Here is a 25491-nt window from a genome sequence, read left to right as displayed (position 1 = left end):
GATGTTTGGAATATCAAAGGTTTGACTTTTTAGTTTATTGCAATTGCAAATGTTTTTTAAAAAATGTTATACACTTTTTTTTGCTCTTTTGAATACCATTTTACAGGGAAGAGAAACGAATGTTTTATTTCAATGCTTCACACTATTTTTCTGTCAGTTAGAGATCATCGCATTGCTTTTTCAAAATGTTATTTGGCCTGTTGGGAATCCTTATAAACTTAATCAAATTGCTGGATATATTACGACTTTTTCAGTGATGAAAGGGAATCAGTACTATATGTACATACCATTCATAATTGTTGTTGCAATTGTTGCTCTCCTATTTGGTATTACGATTTTTCTTGCGAGAAGAGTATCATCAAATAAACATTTCAACTTGTCTGTCATATCTTCTTTGAGATATATTGTTTTATCTTTAACAAGAATGCTTCCTGTTCCAATTCTCAACGTTCTTTTGGCTCCAACGATATGCAACAACGATGGCACACTGCTTCATTTTGGAGACATTTATTGCTTTCAGACATTTAATTTTGCAGCATTTATCATTTCGATAATTGCAACAGGATTATATCTTATTCTTGCGTTTTCTGTTTCTGCTTTTGTTTTTGCTCCTCAAATGAAACATCAAGGACCCTTTGCTTGCGCATCTGGAGAATTTGCATTTTTATCACAGCTTTGCATGTGCTGTTTTGCGATTATTTGCTGTGTGATACCTTCACAACACTTGGCGCAAGCCATTGTTTGCTGCAGCTGCTCGGCACTGCTGACTGTTTATTGCTTTTGGAAGCAGCCGTTTTACACTTGCATAGGCAACACAGCAACAACCGTGCTGCATGCAATCCCCACAGCAGTCAGTGCATTTGCTATCGCTGCATGCGCCAACTCCGATCCACATACCCCTACATCCTTGCTGGAAACAGCTTCTCCTTACTCCTCTACGCTCAACCTTTCCCAGCGGATTGCTTTCTGGGCAGCGTTTTTTGTGGCTGTCCCAGCATTTGCAGCTGTGGTGGGCGTGGCTGCGTCGAAGAAAAGCAAGAGCATGTGGGCTATTGCGGGCAACAATGCCATTCCGCAAATCAGAAAGAAGAAGAAAGATCACGGATATCATACGCTGTTTGAGATGATTGATCAGCTTGGCCCCAAAGAAAGCGGAGGCGCATCCGGCGGAGCGAACGGAGCCTGCGGAACGGGCTATGCTTCGGGAACAGATGAGGAGACAAGCATGATGCCTGGAAGAGAGGAAGACGCCTTTGCCACTTCATCTGCTGCTGCTACTGCTGCTGCCACTGCTGCAATCTCTTCTTCCGACGCTGAATCGAGCGGATTCTCAGCGAAGTCGCACTCGCTGCAGTGCCACCCGTCTCAGTCGTCTTCGCTGCAGGCGATATTCTTGCCCAGCGAGCCGCAGAGCTCTGCTCCTACTCCTCGCACACTGGCCTTGTTGTCTCCTCTACAAGTGTACCAGTCGCACTTCCCATTCCAGCAGCAGCAGCAACAGCAGCAACAACAACATCAGATGCAACTTCAAATGCAGATGCAGATGCAGTTGCAAACACAACAATCACAGCAAATACAACAACAACAACAACAACAGAATTTATGGCAGATTCCTCCTCAGTTCGTCCAGCACGACCGCGCTTTCTTTGAGTTCAAGGCGCTGGAGAAGCCTTCTCCTTCTCTTTCTCATCCACAATCACAGACACAAACACAGACACACTCACAGTCGCATTCTCATTTTCATTCGCATTCCCATTCACAGCATCAGCGACGGCCAATCCCGCCTGTTAAGCTGTCTCCAGATGCCCTTGTCTTCTCTCCTCCTCTGTCTTCCATCTCCAGCCCTGCTTCACAAGCCAACATTTCACTAACTCAGTCGTCTATTCCTTCTGCTTTGTTCTCGCCTTCTTCATCTTCTGCCTCTTCTTTCCAGGTTCGCCCGGCTGCTTCTTCGACTTCTTTTCCTTCTTCTTTTCACACATCCTCTCCATCTTCTCTTGCAGCTCCTGCCTTTTCTCCTCCTCTTCCTTCCAATCTGTCATCAATATCTGCTTTGACCGCTCCTTCCTCCTCTCACTCGTCCACTCCTCGTTCCCAGCAGCCTCTTCTCCACAAAGCGCCTTCCACAAACGCTCCTTCACAACAGCCATTGAACCAGCCACCTCAGCCACACAAGCTCATTCTCCGCAAGTTCCGCGCTGTTCGCGAGATAGAGCCAGCCACGCGGTTTATGCAAGTGCAGGCTCTTCGGCGCCAAAGCAGCTACTTCTCGTTCGCCGATGCGATTTACCAGATCGGCATGCACCAGTTTCCCGCGTCACCCACGCTACTCATCCAATACGCGCTCTTCCAGCGCTCCTTCGCACACAATACTGAGCGGGCACTGAGGCTGCTGAGGATGTCGCAGATTTTGTTCCCGTATCTGATGGACCAGTGGCTCATCTACTCGCAAATCAGAGAGATCGAAGCGATCAACAGCGACGAGGCGAACAGATTTGGAGGCGTGCTGCTGAACAATGAGGCAGAAACTGTGCGCAATTTGAGGGAGGCAAAAGGGGAGTGCGAAAAGGCAGTGAACTACATTGCGTGCTTGTGGATGCAGCTGAGCAGGTCACTGGAAGGAGATGATGCGCAGAACTACGATGAAAGGCAGGATTTGTACACAGCGCTGGAGAACGATGGGAATGGGCTGAAATACGGCGGTGGCAAAGGAGGGAAGGAACGAAGGGAAGGAGGAAGGGAAGGAGGAAGAGGAGAAGGAGGAATAGGATTTGGGGGAGGGTTTGGAGTTGGGAGTGGAGGAGGAGGTGGGATTGGCGGAAAGGGAGACGACAACGACCCACGCTCAGACGACGAGGTGCTGTTTGCTGCTGCGAAGGAGTTCATCCAGCGGCAGTTTGCAACGCCACGCACCGCCAAAGCCGTCGCCTCGGCGCTTTCTCCGCGGCAGAAGCAGCAGACGCAAATGCAGATGCAGTTGCAGATATCATCACAGACTCAGACACAAACACAGACACAGTCGAAGCAAGTGCTCTCTGCTCACAACTCAGTCAGCTCCAACCAGACAGCGCTGCTTTCGCACCAGTCAGCTGCTGCCACCGCTGCGAGTGCAGCGAGTGCTGCTTCAGCCGACGGCGAAGATGCGAAGAAGAACCGGATCATGCCAATTGAGATACCCGTGGCGCATATCGAGTACTTTGCGGTGTCTGCCGTGTCGCATGCGCACCGCTCGCTGACGCTGCTGACAGACATTCTGCGGGAGCACCCAGATTCTGCAGTGGCCATGCGGCTGATGGCGCGTTTGCTCAGCTGCGTCTACCGCGATGTCGAAGCAGCAGAGCTCTTTGCAAACGAGGTTGAGGCGATTGACAAACAAGAACTGGAGAGAGAAAGAGCGAGAGAGCTGCTTTTGGAGTACGAGAAGGAGGAGACTGCAAGGATCACATCGACAAGGGAGATGGAGGAAAAAGTGAATGCGCCTTCGTTGCTTCCGCTTCCTGGTGCGGATATGATGAACTTTGGCTTCCAGCCACTGATGAATGCAAATCAAACAGGTATTGAACATGCAGTGGATGAAGCTGGACGACCCATTCTGACATATGCACAAGGCAACAGAATAGAAGCAGCAGGAGCAGTTGAGCCACAGCCAGCATTTGCAGCAGGAGCGCAACAACAACTGCCAGTGCCAACAGGAATTGCAATGGCATCAATGACAGCAACGGCAACAAACCCAGTTTCTTCTGTGCCTGGGTTTAATCCGAACTTTGGGGCATTGTTTTCTCCGACTGCAGTGCGAAGCGAGGCGCAACGGCGCAACAGCGAGGAAGGAACGATGACGAAGAGGAGTCAGTTTGGAGAACGTGCGGAGCTTCTGCCGCATTATTCAGTGGTTGGATTGGGAGGAGGGATTGGAAGTGGATATCTGGGACAGATGAGACAAGGTGCTGTGACAGACAGAATGTGGAGCAGAGAGGAGGAAGAAGACGGGGAGGAAAGAGGAGGAGATGGAGATGGAGATGGAGAAGGAGAAGAGGGTGAAGGGAGGCAGAAGAAAGCAACGACATTCCACCACCGGCGGAGCATGGACATGATGCTGCGTTCAGCGAACACATCGAAGTACCACAGCCACTCTGTTGCCTTTCGGGTGGTGCTGACGTCGGTGGTGGTGGTGAATGTGGTTGTGCTAACCGTCACCTTCAGTTTGGCGATGTACGAAGCACAGAACACGATCCATGTGCAGCAGAACCTGCACGACATCGGATTCATCTCGTTCCACATCACGTCTCTGGCAGTGACCGCACACGACTTCCTCATCCACCACGCCATTGCACCTGACAGCTCGTCACTTTCGGGAGATTCTGTGCAGATGGAAGAGGGAGTAATATGTTCTCAATCATATTTATCTTCTTTAGAAGAGCATTTCAAGTCGCAGGAGGTGATCGATGAACAGTCTAATGTTCAGTATTTAGCTGTTGTTGCAGCTTCTTCTGATTCCATTTCGTCTTTTTCACAAAATCCCTCTCAAATATATTCATCTCCCCCATTTCATCAAACATCAAAACCAACAACCACATCATCAACATCAACATCAACACCAACAACAAACAAACTTCCATTTACAGACAATTCACTTCGAACGTCATCTCATCTGGCTTCAACGTCAAATACACCTCTTCAAATACATCCACTTCCGCTTCACAATAAAAAGAATAACAGCAGTTTTGACAATAATAAAGATCACTTAATTCAACCTGTTAGTCAGAAAGCCTCTTCCACTTCACAAAATCTGTTGCAACCTTCTGACACTCATTTTTATTCGAGCGAATTTCATCAAAAAGTTCATTTAAATCATAGTGAGAATTTGTCTTCTATTCCCTGTTCTCATTCCTCTTTGTCTTCTTTGTCTTCTTTATCTCCCTCAACACCAATCAAATCAACACCTCCACATCTTTCTTCTAATTCACTTCAATCGACATCTCTAAATCATAACAACCAATTTTCCTCTCTCTGCTCATCCAACTCTGAAGTTTCATCATCTCAATCCCTTGATACATCACAACTTATGGATCAACATTCATTTCCACCTTCTCCTCCTCCTCTTACCAGCATCCCATCTTCATTTCAATCATCATCATCGTCGTCGTCAAGCCGCCCAAACGTTCTCCTCACCCAAAGCATTTCTGATCACCCATTCCTAGATGATGATCCCGTCCTCCACAAGCAGATGAAGACTATCACCTCTCACATCAACTACTACCTGAAAAAAGCCTACGACGAAACGCCCCTCAAGTTCTCCTGCTGGAAGGAGCATCTGTTCTCAACCGTCTCCACCATCCAGAACGCTGCCTCAAAAGTGGTGTATCTCTTCCCAAGTAAATTTGGCCTTGTCGATCTTGTCGGCGAGCTTGCTGCGGCGGGACATTTTGTGATTGACACGCAGATTGAGTCACCAGAAGAGGAAGTGCAGTCTCTTCTGTTGATCCTGCTGAATGCACCTGTGGGTGTCACTGAGGCATTCAAGCAGACGCTGACGAGTGTGCTGGATGATCTGGCGAGAGACTTGCAGACAGCTGAAATTGTTGCCACGGTGCTGATTGCAGTAGAAGCGGTGGGGTGCTGTGTGGCAGTGCTGGTGATGTACTATCTGAATGTGAGAAAGATATCACGAACGAGGAGAGAGTCTGTGCTGCAATTGTGTTTGAGTGAGAAGGAGCATGTGCAGAAGAGGCTGATGGAGGCTGAGAGGATTATGAATGGAGAGAACCTGACAAGAAACGAAATCGAGCTGGAAGACGGTGCAGGGATGGACAAGGCATCGAATCTGTCAGCGGATGGGGTGAAAATGGCAGGAGGCAACCATCTTGTCGATTTCCCGCTTGTTTCTGAGGCAGTGCAGCGTCCAGAAGGGAGGATGGAACAGCAATATTCTCTCTTCATCCCCAAATGCGGAGGGGATGACTCGTCGTTGATTAAAAATGAAGGCTCAACACATTCAGACTCTCCGAGCATTTTGGATCCAGCTGTTCTGAAGGAGGAGCAGCTGCTGCTGAACAAGAAGAAGCAGAGTGTGCAGCCAGCAGACGTAGCGATGTTTATGTCGTCTTCAATGGACGGGAAACAGGCGAATCTGCTGAGTCTGAGCAGTCAATTCAACAGCACACAGCAGCGCCAGGTTGGCTTACCTCCGTCGGTGATGACATCAGAAACAGAGTCGAATGCGCAAGATTCATCTTCTTCCTCTTCTTCTTCATCTTCATCTTCCAGTGGTATTCTTTCCCATGTTCATTTTTTACCGCCTCGTCCTCCTTCTCAATCAGCTGCACAGCATGTGGCAAGCAAATTAGAAAGCAGCGATATCGTATTTATGCGACATCCCGATGCTCCTTCACGCAAGTCCTCTCCGCTTAACACACAGAATGCTTTCAATAACCAAAACGGACAAACCATTCAAAATCCTCAGAATGTTCAAAACTCACTAAACACACAAGCAACACAGGGTAATCCAAATGCAGCGAATGCAACAAATGCCAGAGCTTTTGCACGTCAAAGATCACCAATCACATCCACTTTTGTATCGCCCATCATTTCCGAACAGAATTCCATGTCTCCCTCAGCTTCTCTCTCTTTCCTCTCATCAATCGCATCCTTTCAGCCGCTCAACCTCCGCACCCACTTTTCAAAGGCATCCACAGAAAACTTGCTTTCAGCAGAGAAACTGACACATTCAATTCTCGCTGACGAGGAAATCAACGATGTTGTCGAGCAGACATATGCACTGAAGCACCCACTATCCAAATGCTTCCCTGTTCTCGCCACCATCGGCTTTGCGGGTGCAGCTTTCAGCATCCTCTTGATCGCGTCTCCTGTGCTAGTTGCTTTGTACTCCTTTTCCTCGTTCGGTCCCACGACACTTGCAGCCGTGCTGCGAGGGGTGTCTGCCCTGCAGATAGGCCTGCTGGCACAACAGCTGGTTCACAGAGACACACCTGTGCTTGTCGGCAACCTGTCAACGGTGCAATCAACCATCCCACACTGGAAAGGAATGGAGCACGCCTCAAACGACTGGCAGGAGATGTCACTGCTGCTCGCAAAACACATACAGTACTTCTCCTATCTGAACACAAAGCTGCTGTTTGGCTCAGATTCTGAGTCGCTTGCAAAGTCGCTGGAAAAGCCAGACGGTGGGTTAACGCTGACAAGTGACGAGATTGTGGACAGCCTTGTTGTGAAGCGCACGCGGGGCAGATGGAAGCAGCTGGACGAGCTGTCTTTGAAAAAGAGCGGATGCTTTCTTGCAGAGGAAGAGGAGTGCAAGCCAGACAGAATCGGAGGGATCAACCCGAGCTTTGTGGGGCTGGACAGCATCATGGATGCAGTTGTGGTGAATGCGCAGAAACTGAGCATTGAGCAGAATGACACGGTGCTGAAGCCGACGCTTATATCGTTTGGAGTGATTCACAAGCTGCTCCGGCTTGATGGGCTGACGGGGCTGCAGAACTATCTGTCGCTGATTGTGGAGTGCAGCATCGGGGAGATAGAAACAAAAAAACATGTGATGATTGCGCAGTATGTGTGTGGCATTGTGTTGCTGGTGATAAGTGTATTGTCTGTGATGAATCCATTGGACTCAGAAGTGGATGACACGATCAGAACAAGCAAAGAGATTGTGGCGTTGCTGTGCAAGTCAGGGGAGAATAGCGAGCAGAATATTCATAAGAACGACGAGACACACACGGCAAACACCACGGATCTGGAAGGTTCAATTAGTTAGCATATTTTCTTTTCGATTTTGAAAGAAAAGAAAAAACTAAATTGAAGATTTCGTGTTTTCTTTAGTTTTATTTTCTTTTGTTTATTTGAGATTTAGAATTTTTTTAATGTGTTGGAATGTTTTTTCGTTTCAAAAACTCGTCTTTTAGTGTATAATTATGTATGAATTTTCTATCCTTGTCTATTTATTGCATCATCATTATGTATGATTTCAGTTTTTTATTTTCATTATGTTTGTCGTAGCGAAAGTTATTATTAAAACAACAAAAAAAATTTGATGAGTTCGTTAAATGCACATTCATTTTGTTTGTGTTTTGGAGTTTGCTATGTATTTCTTTTCTTTTGAATGAATTAGTTTGTGTATGCGCTTATAGCAATATGAAAATTTTATTGTCATTATGTTTCTTTATATGTTTTACAACTAGCATTTTATATGGTACTGAATTTTTCAATTCTTATGTATTTTATTTTTTTGAAGAAAATTCCATTGATTGCTTTTCACATTATTTGATATGAATTCAATGTCAGAATATTTCCAATAAAATTTATGAACGAATAAATATCATTATTCTTTTTGAAACTTTTTTATAACAAAAAATGTTAAAATCAACCTAATTTTTGCTTTCAATTTTTCAAAATTTAAAAAGAAAAAAAGAAAAGAAAAGAAAAGAAATAAGAACAAATACAAAAAATCACAAAATTGAAATGTAATTCAACCATTCACAACCAAAACTTAGATGACAATTAAAATATTTTCTTCTAATAAAATAAATACACAATTGATTGCATAAACGAAGAATTATCAATAACACATGAATATGACACATCTTCAAGCGTTCTATCAAAATTTACATTTGTCTGAGAACTTTCTCTTTCCTGCTGTGCCTTTAAGACTTCCATTGGTTTTCTCTGCTTTTTCCCGTGTCTGTTGTGCTTTGCCACGTATACCGTCTCATCAAATACCCACAACATCTTCCGCCTCAATTCTGTTGGCTGAGACATGAATTTCATTCTTTTCTTGTTCACATTCCGAAAATCAGTTAGCTTTTCTTTTCGAAGCCGTGAAAGAGATGCTGTTTGAGATTGAATTTTGTTTGAAAAAGGAAATTGAAAGGGAGTAACGAGAATCGAAGATGAATTGTTGGAAATGTTGAAGTTGTTCTCATTTTCATCATTTGATAATTCTGCCGAAAAGTTTTGAAAAGTAAAAAATGGCTCGGATAAATATTTCGATTCATGCAATGAAGTTGAATGAGAATTTAAGGCTTTTATCGAATTCACATCCAAAGAAGGAAGATTTGCATTGCAATTCCCTAAATGCTTATTGTTTGCAAAATGTTTGATAATTCCAGTTTTGTATTCAGATAACTGTTGTTGTTGTTCCAAAGTCGAAACAAAAGGTGTATGCAGAAGCGGCAAATCAATTCGTTTCTTTCGAGAAGAGACAGAAAGTGGAGAAGAATGAGCAGCAAATGAATGAAGTGCAGTGAAAGTGCCTTTTGACTCAGATAAAGTGCCATCTTGAATACTGGTAATGGCTTTATTGTTAAAGTGATCTTCTTCCAATGTATAGCTATCGGGATGTGAACCTGAATAAGACTGCAATTCAATCGAATGTGAATCTTTGTTGTCTTCCTCAAATAACTGAAACTGCAATGTGTTTATTTCTTCTTCTTCTTCTTTCTCTGAATCAATTTTTCCGTCTCCACAAGAAGAGTCCAGTTGAGACGACTTTGAAAGCAATTTTTCCTTCTTTTTTGTGTACTGTTTCCTTTGCATTAAGAAGTACCTGTCAAGAGGCGTGAGCTCCTTTTCCAGCATTCTTTTCTCTTCCAACTTTTCCTTTTTCATAATTTCATTCATCAGCTCAATTTCTTCTCTATCGTCCATTTTCTGTGCATCATCCAAGCATCGCCTCAGCTCTTCCAAAGTCATCCCTCGCACAGAATCATTTCCATCTTTCTCTTCTTTTTCTTCTTCTTTCTGCTTAACTTTCAGCTCCGCTTCACGCCACAGCCTCTTCTCTTCCTCATCCTCGTCTTCATCTTCCCAATCCTTCCTTACCCACTCTCCAAATAGCTTGTAAAACTCCTTTGCTTCTCTGACTTCCTTTTTCGCATTTCTTTGTCGTAACTTTCTCCTCTGCTGTTCGTCTGCCTCTGTCATCTGTTTGCGTTTAATGTCTCTATTGTGCCACTGCTCAATCATCCTCTCGCGGACTGCTTCAACAACGCCAGACACTTTCACTCCGTCCTCCACTCTGTCAACAGCATAGCACATGCTGCGCTTTTGAGAAGGGAGCGGCTTCCATCTGCGCAACAGCTCTTCCACTTGAATGCGAGAAGAGGCATCGAGAATGCGGCGAGTCACATCGGTGGAAGAAACGCTTGAAGAGGAGAGCTTCTCAGAGTCGCTGCTTAGCGGAGATATTGACTCCTGAATCGTTGGAATCGTGTTGAGCTTACTGGTTTGTGATTGTCTTGATGGGGTTGCTTCGTCTGGAGGAGAGATATCATTTTTCAAAAGAAGCTTGCGACACTCCTCGAGAAAGTCTTCCTTTGTAAGAGTGATAGTGGATCTGAAACGGTTTTCTGCTTTATCATAAATATTTAATGCATTTTCTTTTATGTGTCCGAGGAATTCATTTTTCACTTTTTGACTTGGTGTTGCGAAAGACTTTGTCAATTCATCAGGTTCATCAGAGAAAAAACTGGTATTATGAACTTGCAATTTTCGAAAGCAGTCATCTGCATCAAATTGAGATCTCATTGCATTCTGATATAACGATGTATTTTTATTGTCACTTGACATTAAGCATGAGGCTCTTTCGGAAAACTTCCTTGGATAAACTTCATCATTGCTGCATTTAAGAAAATTTTCAGATTCACAAAAACTATCCATAATATAAAATGGAACAGAAGTGGAAATATTTGAATGAACGCTAATTTCGCTAGAAGCATTTGATTTTGATGAAGTGACTCTCCTTGAATAAAGGCGTTTTGGATCTCTTGATAAAATAAAAGACTGCGTTGAATTAAAAAAATAAGTATTATGCAAATAAGTTGTTTTAGCTTCTAGGTTAGTCATATATCAAAAATTAATTATTTTATGCTGAAACTTTTCTGATAATAAAAAATGAAAATTAAATATTAAATAAAATTATTACACCAAAATGCATTTTAAATTTTTGTGAAAAACAAATTAATAAATACACGTGAAAAGATAATAAAGTATATCGAGCATACGTTACCTTTTTTAAAATATTTTATCAGTTCTCATCTATCAAAGATAATTTATTATTTGACAAGATCAAAGATATTTAAAGGAAGGAAATCAATTATTATCGAAAAAAAAGAACAAGAAATATTGTGAACATTTTAACATTTCCACAAAGTTTAAAACAAATGTTTATACGACTATTTTTCTTGATGTTCGTATCAGCTTTATCTTTTGAGAGTTTGATAAAATATTTGGAAAAAATTAGTCATAGTCCATTTTTGTTTAGCTAAAAACAAATAAAGATGAGTCATTCAATTTTTAAAAATGAAAATGAAAATGTATATCACATTGATTGTTAAGTTACGATGAATTGCTTGCAAACGCATTCATTCTTCTCTTTTTTTTTTCGAAAAGAAAAGTTGTTATTACAATAACAACAACAAATTTCCTCTGTTTTTTGGAAATCACCTGTGTTAACAACTTTCATATTAACCTGATCGTCATATTGAATATTTTAAAAAGTTTTTCAAAAATAAAATTATAAAATATTTTACTGATATTCCCATAAAAAATAACTGAATATTGCTTTTTCATTTTTTCGTTATTTTGTGTTAAATTTTTGTTTTTGTAGAATGAAATTATTTAATATGTTTGTGATTATATATGTTTTTGGATCATTGTTTGCTGAAGGAGTTCCAGATCCAAGAATTGAGCCAAATTTATGTTTTAAAAAAAGCGAGATTTCATCTTTAACTGATTATTTAGCAGTTGACATTTTACCTCCAATGGAAATATGCGATTTAACGCACACCATTAGCATGGAAAGGTTCGTTGAACTGTTAAAAATTGTAAGATCAGTTGGAAAAGAAAAGAATAGACAACTGTCTTTGATATTTGTTCCAGTTATGAAATTTTCTTTGCTTATTTGCAAATTTTCTTTCTCTCATACCATTCATTTCTTTTAAACAGCAAGATTGCGAGACAAAAGAAAGATGCAGATCGTTGGCACATAAAATTGTTGATGAATGGAGAAGAAAATATCAAAAACCTGTTACAAATTCTTTGATACTGATGACGTTTGATTCGTTATATATTATTATCGATGGAAAAAGTTAAAATTTATATTTTATTTAAAGAGAGGATGGATTTGTTGCTGATGTTGACATTGGGGCAAAACGTTCAAAAATTTCAAAAGAGCGGCTTATTAAGAAAATGTTTAGCACAAAAAAATGTTCAGACGAAGACGAGAAAATAGATGTGAGCAGTTTATTATTCCCAATTTACTTAATATTTATTTATTTATTCAATTGACATAATTTTGACAAACACACAAAAATCTGTACTGCAATTGTTGGTGAAAGAATGTCATGACATATTTTAAAAAAAGACCTGTTAATGCTATTCATAAGTTGTTTTTAGCACTGACTAATGTGAATAATGCAATGAAAGGAATTCCATCCATCATTCTTTTTTTGACAATTATAACTTCTATTCGCTTAGCATCAAAAGACATATCATCAAACATAAATTGGATTGTATGATTTTCAAATAGAAATCTTTTCTTTTTTCTTTCTTTCTTTCTTTCTTTTTCAATATGTTAACACATTATTTTTTGCCTTTATTGTTAGGAAAGTGAAAGACGCGACTTGTTGGATGGGAACACACAAAAGCATCCAGAAATATTCACATTTTGTCCATGTTGTTATCGATCCTATCGAAAAAAATTTTGTGAGTACATAAACTGCTTTGTATGTGATTTAAATATATTTTTATTGTATTTTATTTTTTTATTCTCTTGAATTTTATTCATAATAATTTTCAATAATTTAAACGACATTTCCTTTTTCTGAAATAAATTTCAATGTTTTTGATTAACTTGCTGTTTAATAATCCATTTCAATTAATTTCTATCTTTTGACAATTTGAATTTATCATTTGAATATTCATTTCAATTATTTCTCAGAAAAGAATGTATGCTGCGCATTGTTTCGGGAGGGCTATTGAAGACAACAGCATTCGACCAGCAATCCTCGAAAAAATGAATCATTTCGACGAGAACAGTTCAACCTGTGTGATTGAGTTTGATCCGTCTTTTCACAATATCAGAAAATCACAATTGATTGGTAAGCAAGTCCATCTGGGAGTGAAAGAAGACTTTTTTGAGAAATTGAATGTGGTGACAATTGCATCCTGTGGGCACATGGTGCATCGGAGATGTCTGAGAAAATGGATCAGAAAGCATGGGTATATGTGCCCTGTGTGCAGAGAGCCAATTGATAAGAATCCAAATCATCAACGTTCTGCATCATCATCATCATCATCATCATCATCAGACGACAACACTGCCTCTAACAGCAACACTTGCAGCTGTGAAGATGGGTGCAATTTTGAGCTTGAGCGCAAAGAAACGCACAGTATTGAGGTGAAAGAGAAAGATGATAATGATATGATGGTAATCAATAGAGAGAATCAAAAGGAGTGTTCAAACAATCCAAGCTCATCTGCGCTTTCACCTGCATCAATGCAAAATCCATCAGATATTGAATCTAATTCGCTTTCTCTTCATGTAAATAACATCCCCTCATCATTTATTCGTTTAAACAGGCCAAATTTTATAACCGACACTTCTTTTATTCCACCATCAACCTTAGAGCTTCATGAAATAGAAAATATATTTGATCAACGGTTGTGGTACTACAAAAGAATTCCAAGTTCCGTAAGGCAAAGAATTATAAGAATTTTAGAATTTATCAAATATTACCTTCTCGTCTTTCATGGTTTGCTTCTTTTTTTATTATTATTGTTTAAACAATGTTCATTTTTGCACATATTTGTTTTTTTTATTAAAGTCGACTGGTTTTTATATTTTGCATAAAGCTTGATTCAATGCTCAAAGCTCAATTCAAAATTATAATATCTTTCGCTTTTATAACTCATAAGCCTTTTATTTTTTTATTTTGGATGATAATTTTTTTTTCGTTGAAATTGTTTCTTGGATTGTGAAAAATAATTTTGAATTCATCAATATGTGAGTTTCTTTTTCTTTTTTCAAGAGATATCGGATTTTGGAAAAGCAAAAAGGTGATAGTCAAAAAGAAAAAAGACGCAAAAAAAAGAAAAGAAAAAGAAAAAGAAATCTTTTTCAAAAGCAAAATTTGATAATTCCAAAAATGCATCAAGTCACTATGGCTAAAGTTGTCATCAGGAAAGAAAAAAAAATTAGACAGAATATAATAGTTTTTATTTTATATTATTTTTTTATGATGCTGATGCTCAAATTGAGAAATAGAGTTTTGTTTAGAAAAAAAAATGTTAAAAGAATTCAAAAAGATTTATTTTATTTTATCAGTCCCATAATATTTGAGATAATAATGTTTGTTACTAATTTATTGAATTAGAGAAACAGTATAAGATGCTTGATGTGATTAACTAGAGTATAAATTAGAGGGTTACATATGTGTTGAAGATGGAAGACAATATTCAAAAAAGATATTAAAAAGTTGCTCTTTTATTGTCGGAACTTCACTTCTATATAGCAAGTGTTTCTATAAAAACACTCTCCGTGTTACAAAAGGCACAGCAAAAAAGTATGAACAAGAAGCAAATAATATCGGAAAATTATTGTCAGATTGGAGAGTGACAAAAGAAAAGATGCAAACATTGTATAATTTTTGCTCCTTTTCAGAAAATTCAACAAACCATAAGGACACGTGTAAAGCAGATGAAAGAAGCAATGTTTTTTTTGACGTGTTTTTCAATTGCTATCAATTTTGGAAGAATGATGTTCAGAAAAGAATTCAAGAGATGATTTTTATGAAATGAAGAAATCTTGCAGCTGAAGGAAATTGTTGCTCCAAAAGACATATTCGATAATGTTTTGCAGGTAAGTCAATCACTTTTATAAGGATTTTATTTTGTTCAATTCCAACAAAAAAGGAAAAAGAAGAAAAGAAAAGAAAAAGAAAAGAAAAAGAAAAGAGAATGAAAGAATGCACATTTAGGTGGCTTGGAACGATTTTGATTCAAAGAAAAGAAATCGTCATTGAATTGAAACAAAAAAACTCAGGCGAAGAGAATTTTTGACAAACAACAAGTGATGAAAAGAGCTTTGCATTCTTCAAAGGCAATTACAATGTTTTTACAGATGCAGATTGAACAAAAAGAAAACGAAAATCGCAAGAGTTTCTGGGATGGAGGCAAAGAGCAAAATCAAGTTAACAATGAAGAATGCGAAATGAGACAAGCAAATCCGACTCGTCCATGACTACCAATTGTCCACCGATGATGCTCCTTTCCTCGTCATCAAAAGCCATCACATCCATCTGCAAAAGAATAATTGATATCCCAAAGCAATTTATCTGTGGAAACTTCATCAGCTTCTTGAAGCCAGTGACTTCAACAAAAAATGCAAAAAAAAAAAAAAAAAAAAAAATCACTTTCTTTACAGACTCTGGGGCTTCGTTCGCATTAAATAAAATTACTGAAATTTCAATTTTGCAGTTTCTGCTTTGGAAGTCACAACATTGCGGTTGTCGTGTGGGAAACAGTTCAGCTTGTGAGTGTCGAAGAATTGTCGCTTTCAATAAACCTTCCAGATGAGTCATCACGATCCGATAACTGCTCAATATCAACGGCATCAGACATTGTGAGCACAGCAGCATCTGCCGGAAAACGCACAATAAACACTCTTTTGGCATCGATGAGTGTTGGCCTCGCTGATGGGCAAGTCGCAAAACTCGACATCACACAACCCTTCAAGCTGCTCTCTCCAATGGCTTCAACACTTGGCCTCTCTCCATTGACTATCTTCTGCCCAGCAACTTCGGCTTCGTATTCACCAAATGGAATCTTTAATGTTAAGCATTCCCACAACATTCCAATCGAGAATGCAACAGACTCCTTCGTTGCATCCATCTTCTTGTTCATCAGCAGCTCCGGCGCCTTCCATCGCATGCATTCCTTCCTGTTGTCTTCATCATCCTCAAACGCAGAAGAGGGCAGAGAGTCACTATCATCACTTGCAGATGTTACAACAGTCGATGAAGAGATGGATGAGGAATCATCGTCAGAAGAAAAGTCGGAATGCATCACAATGCAGATCACCATATGTTCTGAGAAAAGAACAATGTGAGGGCTCAAATTGGAAAGAGAAGAAAGAGGATTTTCCATTTCATCAAATGAGTAAAGTGCAAGATTAGCCACCCAGAACAGGATCTGAGCAGCTGTCACTTCTCTCTCCTTCAACGTGCCTATTGCCATCTCTTTCTTCTCATTCCTTCCATGAAGCAACATGAACAATGAATCCCTCAAATCTACAATCAGTTTCTCATGAGGAGACGAACAGGCCATTGCATCCACCAGATTCGACATCGATGAGGTGGTGGGGCACAAGTCCTCTCTCCGAACAAACGTGGATTCTGTGTCTGAAGTATCAGTGGTTGAAGTTGTTGAAGTGGATGAGATGGATGGGGATGGAGTCCGCTTCCTTGAAATATCATCTTCATCTTCTTCCAACTTTTCTAATGCCCAATCAGGAATCTTATCTGAATCTCTCCCCAAGATGTATTCAGTTGATCCACTCTCTGCCAGCAAATATTCAGATGATTCGGAATGTGCCATTTTCTTTGAATATAAACCTAACTTTGTCTTCGCTTTATTTACTTTTTCTGCATCATTTTCTGCTTTTCGCCATTGTTCCTCAGGAGACATCTCCATCGTCACCATCTCAAATGCCTTCTGATCCTTCTTCACTGTGTCTTCAACAATCACTTCCAATTCTTCTATTCTTCTCTTTTGCTTTCTCCATCGAACAGCCAAAACAACAGATACAATCAGAACAATGAATAATACAACAACCAACACAATAATAATCAACAACAAAGAAGATTTTCCTTCTTTTCCTCCTTCAGCAATCCTTTCATCTCCATTTGCCTTGGGCTCACTTCTGTTTTTCAGAATGAAAGAATCAGTTGAAGATGGATTTTTCAAATCACCAAACAGAATACACACACTCACTTCTGTCTCTTCACCACAGATGCTCATCAGCTTTTTCTCCACACACCCTTCAACTTCTCTTTCTGATAAAAACCCATTTCCTTCAAAATCATGTTTTTCAATCTCTTTCTCTTCTCCTTTTCTCTTCACAACTCTGAATGACAGATTGAATGGAATAAAAAGCATTCCTTTGAATATCAGCTTCAATCTATTTGTCTCTTCTTTTGCTTCCACACTCTCCAATATAGGAATAAAGAATGACGAATCCCTTTCTGAAACAATCCCTTCCAATTTGCATCCCTCATTCATAATCCACTTTGATGAATTGTCTTTCCATCCATCTCCTCCTTTTAAGCTCTCAACATTCATGATTCCATTTTCAGAGCACAATATGTTTCTTCTGATTGAAATATATCTTTCATATTCAGGATTGTTGTTTGAAAAATAACCTGCTTTAATAATCACGTATCCTCCACTTTCTGATAAACCTCCAAATGATGAATAACAGATATCAGTGTTGTTCAAAACAATTACGCTATTCAGAGCAGCCAACAACGATCCGTTCCATGAACATATATCTCTTTCAAGTTTATTTTCACCATTATTCTCATCTGTTTTTATGCAATTTCCGTTGAACTGGCTTTGAGTAATCAATCCATTTAAACATGAAATGATGCACATAGCCTTTCCTATCGTCGTGGATGAAGATGGATTCAAATTTGATAATGAAACGTTGAAGATATTTAAAAAGGAGGTAGAATGACAGATTATCACATGGGAGATATTTGATTTTGTTGATATATTATTGAATGAAGACAGTGAAATTGAAAGCTCAAGGAAATTTGCATCTGCATCTGTTTCGACATGTTGAAAATTTTGATTCATTTCTGTTGTTATCTTTCTTGCAGTCATAAATGAACCTTTGCATACGCTTGCATTCTCAACATTCAATTTTTCAAATGAGACATTTGAATTTGATTCAACAACAATTGAATCTTCTTTGGTTTCGGCTGAGCATATAACCATACTATTACAATTCAAAGCACATCCATCACATTTCATCAGATTTTCACAAATTACTCCAGTCATGTTCACTTTTGTCATCGTTATCTCAACACCACTCATCAGGCAAATTATCTTCTTAGAAGTTTTTATTGAGCTGAATGTTGTGCAAAAAAGCTCCAACAACCCTTCCTTCAATATGACAATTGAAAAATTCAGCATTAACGGATATAACTGTTGCGACAGAATTTCACAATACAAAATTGATATATTTCCGTCCGATACTTCAATAATTGAATCTCCTTCAAACTCAATATCATCTCCAAATTCAATAATCAGTTTGTTCAATGATCCTTCTCCGGACATCAATAAAGCACATCGTTCATCTTCAAACTCCCCAATTTGCTTATTTAAAAAGACTTTGCTCTTCTCTGAACTAATGGAGCATATGTGAACGTCTCTTGCCTTTATTCCTTTATCCACGCAGCAGAAAGTGTTCACAAAAATAGTCCGATGAAATTCACTTCCCAAATGCTTAACGCCTTCATTCAGAGATAAACATGGTTCATTCACTTTTCCGCATCTTGCGTTATCTTTTCCGCCGGTCACTCCAACAAACACTTAACTTCCTTTAAAAAACTCAACAAATGGAATTAAATCAATATCAACACCTTCATTTACAACTTCTTCGCCGTGCATTGCATTATTTCTTTCAAATATTTCTTCGTCGAAATCAACTTGAAAATTTTCCTTTGAAATCTGCTCTTCTATCACATGACATTTCATGAATACATCTCGTCCAACACTTGCATTGTTCGCCTCAAATCTGACACCTCTGAATTTCACATCAAGAATTGGAGCAACCATTCCACTTTTCCATTCATCTTCGCCTACGCAATCCAAATAGCACCCTCCTCCACGTCCACCAATAGTTGAACTCTCACACCACTCCATATCCCCATCGGTTATCCTCAAAAAGCTCTCTCCTCTCAATTTGACTCTCATCCCTCCTCCTTTCAAACTCTCCTTTGCCAAGCACCCTCTGAATGTTGAGTTTATGAACTTCAATCCAACACTTTCATTTCCTACACTTTCAATCACACTTTCGTTTGTATCCCCTTGGTTTATTGCATTCACACAAACTGAATGCACCATCACTTCGCAAACGGTATTCCTTGAAATACTGTCTTGAGAATGATGAATGTTTATGAGAGGTTTATCCTGAACTTTGACATTTGAAAGAGATGTGTTGAGGAAAGATATAGATGCTGATTGTGTGGAAATTACAAACAGCGATTCACAAAATGAGCAAGCTAATGATGTATCGATCGACAATTGAATGCACTCAAAACTCCCAGATATAACAAAAATTAATGAATGCTTCACAATTGCAGAAAGCAATTCAGGAGCATATCAGCATTGACTCATTTTGAGGATTCCAGAACGTGATTCAATCAAACATTTCCTTTGAGGAGAGAAGCAACCGGGAACCATTACTGAGATTAGCTCCATTGAAAAGTTCTCACTGTTCTCCATCACCCACTTTTCATTTCCATTTATTTCAGATTCAAAGTTCATCAATACCATTTCATTTTCGTTGTCAGGTGCAATCCGAACTCCGCTCATGTCAATTTCGCGTTTAACTTTCACACTTTTTGAAATCACCACCAACTTTTCAATTACCTCACCGATCCAATGCGACAATCCAAACTCAATCGAATTGCAAGGTTCCTCATTACTTCCGCATCTCAATATGTCCAATTCATTCACGTTTGAAACGAATACTGTCTATTCTTTGTACTCCATCAAGAACCTCAAAAGATCAATATTAACAAACGTTTCATCACTTCCAACAAATCCATTTTTATCTGCCTTGTACTTTTCGATTGAAATAAAAACCTTTCCTTTGAGATTGTTTCATTCAGATAACTGCTCACAATAAACAAATTATTTCCAACACCCGCAGCGCATCTGTCAAATGAAACTTCTTCAAATTTTAACTCGCCTGAACTCTTGCAATCCACGAAAATTGCCCCTCCTTTCCCTTTTTTATCCTTCTCGTCAACGCAACATCTCCAAAACAAAGTATCCCTCACAATCAACTGCATGGTTAAAGATGAAGAGAAAAAAGAAAAACAACCTCCATTTGTTGATTTTGGTAAAGAAGCTGTGGATAAGAGTGATGAACAAGAACAATTTGATATTTCAACAGAAAATAATGAAAAGGTAGATGTTGATGAAAAGCTGAAAAAAGCTGAGCACCCTCCTTCCAGACAAGTGACTGATGCGAATGATGAAGAGTTTATAAGCACAGGTGTGTTAAGCAATCCAAGTGACAATATGACAACAGACGATGTGAACGTTAACAGTGAAATGTTTGTGTTGTTCAACGAAAATGAACCTGATTCAATTTAAAACAAGCAATTTCTTATTGGACAGGATTCTCCATTTCCAACAATTGTCAGAAAGCTCAACTGCAGTTTTCCATTTGTTTCATTTAAAGCAAATAGGGTTGGTGATTCCATATGAGACGGCACACGAATTATCTTTAAGGAAGAAATTGAAAGCATTCCAGTTGATATCTGGAATAATGAATTTGAAAGCAGCTTAGAAGATGTTATTATTGACTTTTCAATCCCATTTCCCTCCAAAATAATTATCTTCCTTCCAATGTTAATTGATTTAGAAGGGTTAAACGATGATTCCAACAGAATCAACGCTTGAAACATATCTGCAAAAGCGCTATCAACAGCATACCCAATTGTTTTGCATGGATCATCCTCAATAACACCACATATTTCTTCATCATCACTTCCTTTTTACGCAACATATCTCTTTCTTGCTCCAAGTGGCAGCCATTCATTATATTCATCATTAACAGCTGTTCCGTTATACCAAACTCTCTTTTCACTTGCTGTTGAAAAGCATTCAAGGAATGGAGATGATGTCAGATTTGAATACTCCCTGAACTTTACATCATTTCCTCTTTCTCCTTCGTCAATATTCTTATGAAAGAAACAAAACGAAATAAACTGTTTTCCTTTCATCCAAGAATAGCAATAAAAAAAAACATTGCAGCTCCTCCACAATCATTTGAAGTTGATTTCACAGTATTGCCGACGAAACGGCATTCAGAAATATTCATAATTTCTGTCTGTGTTGGAAAACTGAAGGATAAAGCCCCAAAACTATTATTCCGTTTGTTGTTCATCACTATTGTTTTCTTAAACAAGAAATATCCTGAATAGTGCCCATCCAAAAAAAGATATGTGAAAGGGCCTCTGTCGGATTTTATTGAACAATTTGTACAAAGGCAATCTGACATTTCGAAAGACGCTGCTGATGGAGTTCGATAAAACATTCCACCTGCATGCGTATCAGAGAAGCATAATGAAAAATTTGTGAAGGTGATTTTTGTATCAGATAAAGAGTCGAGATATATCGCTCCGCCGCTCGAGGATGTTGAACAATTCCCAAACAAGCAAAATGAAATCGACATTTTTTTGTTGTTCAACTGACAACAAATAGCACCTCCTTCAGAAGTTGACTTGAGAAGATCCTTCCATTCACACCATTCAAATACATGATCGCCATTTTCTACCATTATTCTCTGAGATTTTTTCATGGGATCTTCTTTTGATCCAATCTTTTCGGTGTTTTCATTTACAGATCGATAACAGGAACGAAGTGTTGAGTTTCTAAAAACGAGTGATGACGATGGGGAATTGATAGATTTCACAATTCCTCCATCAATCACGTTCCGAACAGAGTGAAAACAACAACTTTCAACCGTGGAAAAACATGGACCCACTTTCTCATTAACTGAATCGACAAATGTTTTTGAAGAGATATTTGCGAAAATGGAGTTGCTAATCAAAACACTCGAAACACTCTCCGAATAAAGAAACGGACCTGACGAAATGCTGAAGGTTGTGAAAAAAGAGCATCTAACAAATAATCTTCCATTACAAGCATTAGTATTTCCATGTGATTTTCTTTCAATAATTGGTCCAACTCTTCGATTTATTGAATTTGGAAATATCGAAATATTAGTCAAATAAACGCTTCCTTCACAACAGCTGAGAGGAGAGTGATTACTCTCATTTGGAAACTCAAAAATACTTGACATAATATTGAATGAACTTTCAGAATAAACTGAAAACGAGTTTTCCGTGCATGTGCAAACAAGGATCATCTGGATTATTTCAATTGAAGAATTGCGAAGTATTTGTCTTGCTTTCAGAATACTTCGTTCGAATCCAATTCTCATTTCTTTTTTTCTTGTTTGTTCAATGAACTTATTCCTTGAATACTCCAAATTTCTGTTCTTTTCTCTTTCAAGGTTTGATTGGTGAAATTTTTGAAAAACATTATTCTCACAATCAAGTTCAATCATCGCTCCAATCACAGAAATAGCAAAACAATGAAATTTGTACATTTTCTTTCTTTTCAGTTTGATACGAACTTGTGAAAACGAAGGAATACAGGTCTTATCAAAATCTTAATCACAAAAGTTTTATAAAGGTTTGCCTTTTTTTTATGAATTTAGGTCGAATCGAAATATGATATAATTAGATAATTATTTACATCGTGAGCAAATGGAAGTGATGTATTTTTAAACGTCGCTCATATGATCTCATATAATGGTTGAATCACTCCCAATTCTTGTAAATAACATAAATAATCATGAAGAAAATATATTTGAGAAATTGTCAAATCCACAAATTTCTTAAAGTTAGAGATTTTTCAGTAATAAGGACTCCAGCGAGAGCAATTCAACATGCATATCTGCTCAATGCAATGAGTTTGCTTTTCCATGTTTTAAAAAAAATGAATAATCTGATCATAAAACAAGTGAGGTTGTATTGAAGACAATTATAGAAGACTTTTGAAAACTTTAAAGCAATTGAAAAAGATATTATCAGTTAATAACTGAACTTTTCTCATATCTGTAATATGAATTTTAAAACCCAAAAAAGACGTTATTTCTGTGATTCTGTTTCGTTGAAAGCACAAAAACTGAACATTCAAATGGCTCGATTTTGATAGAATAAGATGATATTCTTTCCATTGTTTTTTGATTTCCATTTCAATTTCAGCTGATCATGAACAATATATTCCTCATTGTTTAAAGCACGTTCTGGATTTTTTCAAGATGAGTTAATGAGCACGTTATCTTTCAATTTCCAAAAGCCAAAAGTTGGAGAGAAAAAAATTATTCTTATTCTGTGGATGCTAATCATTAAAACAAATAATTTTGTGTTCATATTTCTGTTGACATTCATGTGAAACCATGTGATATGCAAGTTGACAAGAAATAATAACAGAAAGCAACTATGAAAATATATTTTATCCAAAAAGTGTTTGCTTCAATCCACTGACATACAAAAACCTTTTTATGTTGTTCCAAATTTGAACGTTTCACTGTCACATTTAATAGACACTTGAGATATTGAGGAAAAGAGGGAATGAAAAAGAGCAAAAACGCAAAGATATCAATTTGGGAGAAAAGACATCTTTTGAAAGTGTATATATAAATGAATATGCGATTGCGTTTTGGTATATTTGTTGAAAATGATGAAAAGTCCAGAAAAAAGATTTGGTCAGTAATTTATCATATCCCCTTTTTTTTATCGGGACCTAAAATTTCTGGATCTTCAGTGCACTTTTCGAAAATAATTCAAATAGAAAATTTTTAATATATAATAAAAAGCTAATCCTGAAAATATTTTTTCATATTTTAATTTTTGTGAAAAGATCTGGAGTTTTTTGATTTATTATTTTAGATCAAAGACTTGCTCATATTTCAACGAGCTTTTTGTTTTGAGATTTTTTAGAGTTGTTATTGTTATTGAACATAACTTCTTTATAATTTTGGTTATTTTTCATTGTTTAACACTTCATTTTTTTATGACTTTTTCCATTTCACTTAATTTCGAAAAATTGAAGAATACGTCTGAATAAATAAGTTTTTTCGTTAATTAAAATGGGAAAATATTTGAATTATCAATAAATAAAGATATACAAAAGGATGAAAATCCTTAATTTTTTATGATCATGATTATTATGCTCAAAAACTTGTTTATGAGTTTTTTTATTTCCTTTGCTTCAAATCATATTTTTTCATTTCAAAACTGAGATGGTACACATATCAATCAGTTTTTTTAACTATTCTTCAATAAACAAAAACATGGTAACTCTAATTTCACAATTTATTTTAAATTTTATCGAAATTTAGTGAAATGAAAAAAATAATAAAAAAACGAAGTGTTTAACAATGAAAAATAACCAAAATTGTAAAGAAGTTATGTTCAATAACAAAATCAACACTCAAAACTCTCAAAACAAAAAACTCGTTGAAATATGAGCAAGTCTTTGATCTAAAAAATAAAACAAAAAACGCCAGATCTTTTCACTAATATTTAAAACATAAAAATTATTTTCAGGAATAGCACATATTAACATTTTGAAAGTTTCCTGTTATTTCATTTTTTCTAAAGTGCTCCTGTGAGCCAGAAATTTTATGTCCCGATGAAAAGAACGGGATATGATAAATTACTGACCCTATTGAATAATTAAAATGTACAGGTTGTAAAAATAAGTATTTAAAGAAATACAAATCCTTTGGAGCTATTTGGTTTTATTTCATGAACATGAGAACTTCATGTGAAAAACAAAATGAACTAATTAGAAAGCCTATTTCATTTTTGAGAATTTCATTCTTCACAATTGTGAAATCCTCCAAAACTTTCAGCGAGATTTTAAACTGCAATTTCTACGATTTCATATTGATCCGGACAAATTTGACGTTATTATTTTTAATTCTTTCAAACAAATGCATATGACATTCAATCTTCGATTGAAAAGGAAAGGATAATATTTAATGAAAAATAACTCTTTCCATTGAATAAATTATTTGTATTGAACTTTTGAATTTGAATTGAGATTCCTTTGTTGCATTATCTTGATTTTGTTTTTGATTGCTAATTGACAAATTCAAAGTGCTTCTCACATAATATTGAACTATAGTCTTTTCTCTCTGATTAATCGCTGGCAATACAATCAATATCTCAAAACTTGATATGGTCAACGTTTTGTGCGAAAAAAATTTCTAAAAATAGAAATTTCTATTGTCTTTTCTTCAACATGTTCCTCGACTTATTTTTGGAAACATAATCTCATTTTCATCAAAATTTTTTTCTTTTCTATTATCATTCAATACTTTAATCATTGAAAGTTATGTTTACATAAATAAATTTTTTTTTTTTTTTTTTTTTTTTTTTTATTTCTCATCCCTGGACTTTTTGTAATCACTAACTTTGATTAGTTCAAGTTACGAACGAAAGAGTCTCTGAATTCATGTGTAGGTGCTCTTGAGTACGTTTGTTGTTGTCAATATGTTGATTCAGGCACTTGGGCTGTCAAAAGAAATGATTTGCAATTCTTTTTCAAATGAAATTAATGTCCGTATTATCTTTGACAATTTTCCTTTTTTATAATTCTTCA

At 37.5% G+C, this 25491-nt stretch overlaps 6 protein-coding genes across 6 annotated transcripts; 3 read left to right on the top strand and 3 right to left on the bottom strand.

Moving 5' to 3' along the window:
• Positions 1-424: 424 nt before the first annotated feature.
• Positions 425-7771, top strand: MONOS_13708 (uncharacterized protein; the record flags this gene model as incomplete). The annotated part of the gene is made up of 1 exon (XM_067866435.1): positions 425-7771. One exon carries the CDS (start codon positions 425-427, stop codon positions 7769-7771), a length of 7347 nt encoding a protein of 2448 aa, XP_067724306.1.
• Positions 7772-8376: 605 nt separating this feature from the next.
• On the bottom strand, positions 8377-10671 carry MONOS_13707 (uncharacterized protein; the record flags this gene model as incomplete). The annotated part of the gene is made up of 1 exon (XM_067866434.1): positions 8377-10671. One exon carries the CDS (start codon positions 10669-10671, stop codon positions 8530-8532), a length of 2142 nt encoding a protein of 713 aa, XP_067724305.1. The 3' UTR covers positions 8377-8529.
• A 965-nt stretch (positions 10672-11636) lies between these two features.
• MONOS_13706 (uncharacterized protein) lies at positions 11637-14001 on the top strand (the record flags this gene model as incomplete). Its single annotated transcript, XM_067866433.1, has 7 exons — positions 11637-11891; positions 11959-12065; positions 12126-12246; positions 12351-12524; positions 12618-12737; positions 12953-13766; positions 13839-14001. The coding sequence occupies 7 exons, from the start codon at positions 11637-11639 to the stop codon at positions 13862-13864; spliced, it is 1617 nt and encodes a 538-aa protein (XP_067724304.1). The 3' UTR covers positions 13865-14001.
• Positions 14002-15537: 1536 nt separating this feature from the next.
• On the bottom strand, positions 15538-18207 carry MONOS_13705 (uncharacterized protein; the record flags this gene model as incomplete). Its single annotated transcript, XM_067866432.1, has 1 exon — positions 15538-18207. The coding sequence occupies one exon, from the start codon at positions 18205-18207 to the stop codon at positions 15538-15540; it is 2670 nt and encodes an 889-aa protein (XP_067724303.1).
• A 399-nt stretch (positions 18208-18606) lies between these two features.
• MONOS_13704 (uncharacterized protein) lies at positions 18607-19140 on the bottom strand (the record flags this gene model as incomplete). Its single annotated transcript, XM_067866431.1, has 1 exon — positions 18607-19140. One exon carries the CDS (start codon positions 19138-19140, stop codon positions 18607-18609), a length of 534 nt encoding a protein of 177 aa, XP_067724302.1.
• A 951-nt stretch (positions 19141-20091) lies between these two features.
• Positions 20092-20400, top strand: MONOS_13703 (uncharacterized protein; the record flags this gene model as incomplete). The annotated part of the gene is made up of 1 exon (XM_067866430.1): positions 20092-20400. The coding sequence occupies one exon, from the start codon at positions 20092-20094 to the stop codon at positions 20398-20400; it is 309 nt and encodes a 102-aa protein (XP_067724301.1).
• Positions 20401-25491: the final 5091 nt, after the last annotated feature.

Source organism: Monocercomonoides exilis (assembly GCF_001643675.1).
Source record: "Monocercomonoides exilis strain PA203 chromosome Unknown scaffold33-1116896, whole genome shotgun sequence".
Taxonomy (NCBI): domain Eukaryota; phylum Preaxostyla; order Oxymonadida; family Polymastigidae; genus Monocercomonoides; species Monocercomonoides exilis.
Note: the sequence above shows the minus strand (reverse complement) of the source record. Positions and strands in the feature narration are given on the sequence as shown.